The sequence below is a fragment of the Juglans microcarpa x Juglans regia genome, chromosome 6S (genome assembly GCF_004785595.1).
Source record: "Juglans microcarpa x Juglans regia isolate MS1-56 chromosome 6S, Jm3101_v1.0, whole genome shotgun sequence".
NCBI classification, from domain to species: Eukaryota; Viridiplantae; Streptophyta; class Magnoliopsida; order Fagales; family Juglandaceae; genus Juglans; species Juglans microcarpa x Juglans regia.
The window spans coordinates 21151037-21157914 of NC_054605.1; the positions used below are offsets into that span (position 1 = coordinate 21151037).

At 34.6% G+C, this 6878-nt stretch overlaps 1 protein-coding gene across 3 annotated transcripts; it reads left to right on the plus strand.

The window, feature by feature from the left end:
• Positions 1–1055: 1055 nt before the first annotated feature.
• Positions 1056–6384, plus strand: LOC121237485 (DDRGK domain-containing protein 1). Of its 3 annotated transcripts, none has more exons than XM_041134227.1 (9): positions 1056–1252; positions 2017–2147; positions 2296–2401; positions 3664–3770; positions 4467–4568; positions 4656–4817; positions 4896–4952; positions 5231–5267; positions 6101–6384. In XM_041134227.1, the coding sequence occupies exons 2-9, from the start codon at positions 2031–2033 to the stop codon at positions 6304–6306; spliced, it is 894 nt and encodes a 297-aa protein (XP_040990161.1). In that variant the 5' UTR covers positions 1056–1252; positions 2017–2030; the 3' UTR covers positions 6307–6384. The 3 variants fall into 3 exon arrangements, with proteins under 3 accessions (XP_040990161.1, XP_040990160.1, XP_040990162.1); XM_041134226.1 differs by having other exon boundaries at positions 1056–1238; XM_041134228.1 differs by having other exon boundaries at positions 1056–1220; positions 2014–2147.
• Positions 6385–6878: the final 494 nt, after the last annotated feature.

Genomic DNA, 6878 nt, shown 5'->3' on the forward strand with positions numbered 1-6878 from the left:
TAAACAATCCTTTAGAGTCATACATTCTGATAAAAAGTCAGCGATTTAACCAGTTTTATATAAGAAAACTTTCGAGGATGTGGTATACGAGATCAGAATTTATTCTGTAGGAGTGAGTCTAAAAGACCTTACTTTCGAGAGGTTTTTCGACATAAAAAAAAAAAAAAATGAGGCTCTTACTTCATGCTTTCCTGGCCATTGTGGGAGCTTGACAGCCTTGACTACTTTAAACTAAGATGATTAAGGGTGCGTTTAGTTACCAAATTCATTTCAACTCATCATTACAACTTTTTCAAATTCCAATATAAAATATAATAAATAATTCAACTTTTTCAAATTTTAAAATAATAATAATATTAAAAAATAATATTCTAACAATATTTTATCATCATAACTCAACTCAACTCAACTCACTTCAACATCCACACACATTCTAAGTCATCTCATATTCTAACGAATTTTCTTTACTTGATGCAACTTAATAATTTGAAGAGTATTTTTAAGTTGCTGTACTTTTATGGATCCAAATCTGTTGCAGGTTGAATATAAGTTTACACGCCTGACTTATAAATGTTTGTTTTGGTAAACTTGCCATTGTTTGATTCCTGACTTAGATCCATTTTTCTTATCATTACGTAGGAGCATATAAATTTGTGTTTAAGACTTGAATTGACTATTGAGAACTAGAAGTATTATTAAGTTTATTATGTATGTATGTTTTTAAGATTTGTATTATTTTTATAAATAATTCTATGTATAATCGTAAAGTGTGTAAACATCGCGTAATTGTTTGAAAAAGAGTGAAATTCACTGTTAAAAATTAATTTTTTTCAAATGAGTCTCATATTTTATTTATTTTTTCAAAACGATTATACGACGATTGTATAATTTATAATTATAAATATATTTTCTTTATTTTTATTTTATAATAGTTATTATATATAGAATTTATTTATATAACGTCGATCTCGAAACAGTATATCAAAACGTAGCAATATCGAAATATTCCGTTTAAGTAACTCAACGGGAACGGAATTCAATACGTTGGCTACAAGTAGTTTAGGAGACGAATCTCTCCTACAAAGTGTAACGCATGAACTAAACAAACAACGTCGTTTCTACCCTGTTTTTCTCCTTCACAAGAATGGCTTACTGCAACAAGTTGTGCCTCTGAAATCGTCTAAAAAGCGTCCAGACCCGTCTTCACACTCTCCCTTTCCTTCTCGAAGAATTTCAAGGTACGCCAGCCAAGGTGCTCTTCGTTTAAATTTTCATGGGAATTCAGTGTTAAAATTTGGAACCCTACTTATCTGTTTGGTTCCCGAGAAAGCTCCGGTAAAGAAAATGAAATAGCAAAAAAAAAAAAAAAAAAAAAAATCAATTGATGTTTATGTTCCTTGTTGTCTTTATTCTCTGATTATTGGAAGGTACGCTCAAGCAGGCTGAAATGGTTGGAGTGATTGCGTTACCTTCAATTGAGCGAAGGCCCAAATTTTTTGAGACTTTAGAACGCTAATTTTGTTTCTTTTTCGTGCGTTTTTCTCAGAAAGCAAGCGGAACGCGAATTCTATCTAGCTCGAAACCATTTGCAAGTTCAATTTAGTTCATTCTGTAGCTTTAAAATCAGTCATCCAAATTTCTGTTGAAACCATTGAAATTGTGTTCCTTTTCTACGTCCATTGCGTCATCGCTTCCTTTGCAGAGTTGCTCATTCATGAAATGATTTATTCCAGTATTGGATCATGAAGTATGATATTTTTTATATAATAGGCTGTGTGAAATCACCACTTGTCCTAAAAGCTTAAGCCAATAGGAAGAGGTAGATTTTATTATTTTATATCTTAACAGGCTGTTGGGGACTATGAAATTAGTGTTGTTTGATGATGCTTATCTGATGGAATGTTGACTTGTTTTTCTCAGTTTGGGACATGGCATTTCTCTTTACTGGATAAAAGACCTTGTTAGATTTTTATGTGTTCGTCTATCAATAGGTTCACCATAATTTTCTAATGGCAGCTCGAGATTAAAAGATGGAAGAACTTTTTGTTGCCATTCTCTCTATGCTTCTTCTTGCTGCATTAATTCCTCTCTACCTATGGAAACGACGTCGGGATTCTCCATCGCGGGTTGAAAATGAAGAACATGAGGTCTGCATCCTCTTCTTCCTGTTGCCTTAACCTTCTTCTAGTGTGTGGGGTTCAATTTCTAAAAGGGACTAGTTATCTACAAAACTCTGATGTTCTCCTCTTCCACTCTTGGTTTTTATTTGATCTTTTAACCTACTATGAAGTTTAGGTTCCACGGAGGGAAACAGTTGTGCGTGCTACTGGTGCCCGTCGAATGCGTCGAAGACTGGCTGCTGGAGCCAGCACATCATCTGCACCAGCAGCAAGTGTTGAAGGTTTGTGAAGTGCTGTTTTTAGGCTTTTTATGTTATCTTTATTTCTGCAATTGATAAAAAGTTTATGCTTTTGGTTTTGTCTCTTTTTTTTGTTGTCAGTAAAACAAGGATTATATTGATATAAATAGACATAGCCCAAGTCCACTGGACATATACCAGAGCTTTGGTTTTGGCTCTGTTATGCAAAGTTTTCAAGTGTTTACTCTTGTGTAATTGGATAAATGGGTCAGATTGAATTTTGAGTTTAGTAAATACTCTACAGTAAAATGGGCAGTCAGGATATAGCATGTTTTGGTGATGGGCTGTAGGGAGGGATTGTGGGCATTACAGGGAAGGATAAAAAAAAGAAGTAAATGCAAATTCGTGAAGGTAAAGGTTGCAGAATATGGGGATTTGGGAATGACAGTTTAGATGATTGAATAAATCTACTTATCATCCCCTCACACCACACACCACACTTCTTTTAATTTTTTTTCCTTTTTCCCATAACAAATATGTGGTGTATGGATGATAAGTAGAACAACTCAATTAGTTTAACAAAAATAATAAAATCAAATAAAAATTAAATTATGTAAAGTGTGTGGTGTGGGGTGATGAGTAGCATCCCTCTTAGATGATTTTATATAGTCCACTGCAGAGAATGATTGGTCGTAAGATATCTCTTAAAATGTCTAACATGGGTTATATGTTCATGTGGAGGCTAGAAACTTGAGGTGAAGGAACTGCAGATCGATAAGTAATTGAGAAGATATATGGGCCTATCATGTAATGGAGATTGTGGCTGTAGATAGATTGAATTTTTCAAATCAACAAACTGTATGATAACTTCATAGAGTGTGGATCTGGAATGATTGCATTGGGTTGAGTTTCTGTGATCGTATACGCCCTGTGTACTTGGGCTTATGCCTATTTCTTTGAATAAAATTATTACTTATAAAAAAAAAAAATATATCTGTGATATGTACGACCTGAGAACATTTCAGGATGGTGTGGTCTCTTGGAAATAGTTTGCTAGTGTGCTGGTTAAAGCATCAACTTTCTCAGTTTATTAAGTTTACAGAGTTATATGTTAATCAGTTTTCTGTCTGTTTTGTCATATCTTTACATATATGCATCTATAAACTGTAAAGAGAATACATATATTGGACCTTTATGATCCTAGATGTGCTTCTAGGACCTGGTTTTGCTTTCTTTGACTACCTTTTGTAAGTTGGAAAACTGGTGTTGCATCAAGTGAAGTAAGTATTCATATGTAAACGCAGAAACTGTCGACGAAAGTGATGATGAAGCTGTTGTGGGTGAGAATTATGAGGCTAAAGCATCAAAGAAAAAAGAAAAGAAGCGGCAAGAGCGGGAAGCACAACGTCAGGTATGGTTAATCATCTTTGTTTTTTAAATAATGTGTTTACGGAACCCTAAGGGTTGGCTCAAGTGGTAAGGGCCTTGGTCTTGGTAGTATGCTCCCTCCAAATCTAAAGTTTGAATTCTCTTGCTGCAAACAATTTCTAGGGGATATCGGATTGGGGGAATTTTCCCTTGAATTATCCGAGGTGCTCTGGTGTGAAACTCCTTGCCGAGAGCCTGTGTGACCCCGGGATTAGTCAGGACTTTGTTCTTGGACGCCTAGTGCCAATAAAAAAAACAATGTGGTTATGGACTGATAAAAAAAAAAAACTAATGTAGTTACGGGTAAGGCACTGCTGCTAGCCATGACCACTTAACGTCAGATCAAATGAAAATCCAACGTTGGCATTACATTTAGAACAAGAATATCTATCGGTTCCCCTGATTTAGATCTAATGGAAAATGGAAAAAGGGGACATGTTATGGTTACTAAATAATTCTCAATTTACCTAACCAGTGAGAATCAGAAATGAAGGAAACTCTGGAAAAACATAGAATGCCCGTCTTGTAGAATTTTAATATCTTCAAGATCTATTTGAAGATTTTTGGTCCTTGGTTTATGAGAACTTTTGTGTTAAAAAAAAGTAACTTTTGTGTTTCAAATTTTGTTCTTGGATCTTTAGTATTTTGTTGTTCCATGTTCCATATGGTTGTTTTGAAGGTTGATCATGCTGCAAGAGATTCAAGGCAAACAAAACAAGACAGGTATGCTGAAATGCGGAGGAGGAAGGATGAGGAGCATGAAGCAAAGGAGCGTATGCTGGTTGGTGATCATTTCCTTTTTGTTGGATTTTAGTCTGTGCACACATGTGGGATTCCTTTGTTGAGGAATTTTTCCATGGTTCATTAGGAAGAAGAAGCAGAGGCTCGTAGGGCCAGGGAGGAGGAAGCTGCTGCATTAGAGTTTGAAAAGTGGAAAGGAGACTTTTCAGTTGATGCCGAAGGAACTACAGAGAACGAAGTGCAAGATGGAAATCAGGGCTTACTTTCCAATTTTGTGGAATACATAAAGGTGATTTTCAGTCCTGTGCCTAACAAACTTTTTTAATAATAGATTTTGCTTTCCAACTCGTTTAATGTGATCTTGCAGAACCACAAATGTGTTCCCTTAGAAGATCTTGCTTCAGAATTCAAGCTACGCACTCAGGTATTCCGTGTTCACCCTTTAACTTCCGTTCAACTTTTATTCTTCCAAATGCTATAATAAATAAGGTTTATACTTTATGGTAAGGATGAATTTATATTGGTTCAGTGTTTTGACAATTAGTACCCATTTTTTATTCTTTTAGAATGTATCTGGTATTTATTATCTGTCTGTGAACACAAGAGATTGGAATTATGAATTGTGGTTTGTATTGTCATATTGCTTTGTTTTATGTTTAATATAGGTCCTAATTTTTGCTTTATAACTTTGGTTGGGTGCAGGAATGTATCAATCGTATCAACTCCCTGGAAAGCATGGGTGTGTATATTTCCATTTCCTTTTAGTTTTGTTGCCTATCTTGTTTCAAACAGTCAAATGGAGCATTGTTGCAACGTTTCATAATTGAAGATATTTAAACTATTCTCTCATTTCAACATCTAAAAGAGTATGTCATGAAAAAACATATATCTAGACCCGTTTCAGAAATCTTCCGAGTCATCATTAAATTTTCTTTACTTCTAGTGATGCTGACTTGTACAATCATATTTTTTAACTGGAGCAATATTCAATATTCTCTTGTGTTTTACTTGTTCTCATTTGTTTGCTCCATATATTATTTATTTGTCGCTGACATAGTTGTAGTAATTTTCCTGTTCATAATATTGTGTTTCCATCCAGTATGTGTTATTGTCTTTACTGCTCTAAAGCATCTTCTCCTCGATTTTTTTGGAATTTGATGTTCAGATACGACTTCTAGTTCCACAATCCAGCTTTAATTTCACAAAAGATAACTCTTTTTTACACTCTTTCTGTATATATGCTATGTGAACATGTTGTTCCCATGAATGGATTGTTTGTGCACTTAGTTTTCCCTTTTTTTGGCACTCTGTTTTCTCCATCTAGTCAAACATATCACAACCCATTATCCTTAGATGATGAGAGCTTACCCATAAAAAAAAAAAAAAAAAAAAAAAAAAAAAAAAAAAAAAAAAAAAAAAAAAAAAACGAAGAATGCCAATTATCGCCTGCTAGTTATTAAAAAAGTTAAAAGCCACTTCTTATCAGCACGTCTCTTTTGATATTGATTGATTTTTATCTAGGAAGTGCAGTTCTCTTGTTGAGGAATATAATGTCGATTTTTTTTTTTTTAGGGCGACTCTCTGGTGTCATGGATGATAGAGGAAAATACATATACATCTCCCAAGAGGAAATGAAAGCTGTTGCTGACTATATTAAGCGTCATGGGAGGGTTAGCATCTCACATCTTGCTAGTAAGTCCAACCAGTTCATTGATTTGGAGCCAAAAGCCCAGTTTGTTGAGGAAATCTGCAGTGTCGAGGAGATTACTGCCTCTTGACTCTAGTGAATCTATGTCATTGGAATACACTAGTAAGAAACTGAATGCATAATGAAAAAGTAAAGAGTTTTTATTCCATTCTGTACATGAGTTCCACATCATAAGCTACCGACCTTCCGTTTTTTTTTCCCTCCCTGTGCAAAGAAATGCAACATATGTTCAAAATGGGAAATTAGCATGATAGTGTTTGTGGACTTTGATTCCCTCAAGAGAACGTGGCTCCCGAACTCTTAAAACTCAAGTCGTATGGTGATGTTTCCTTCACACATCATAACCGAATATGATGCTCAATGGCATTTCACACACAATTTTCTTTTTCTGTTTACCCGTTTCTATATGGTTGTAATATAACTTTGATTTGAATTTCCTACCCAAACTCTAAGGCCTAGAGTGGGAGAAAGATAGATAAAGTAAGTCTCATAACATCTATTGAGCACTAAATGTTGTCTGAAAAACTCATTCGGATAACTATAAATGATGTGAAATTCATTTTATGTATCCATTTCTCTTCATTTTACGCCTTAAAGTTCAAGTAGAACTCTCTAGTTTCATTTCGACAAGTTAATATTCCT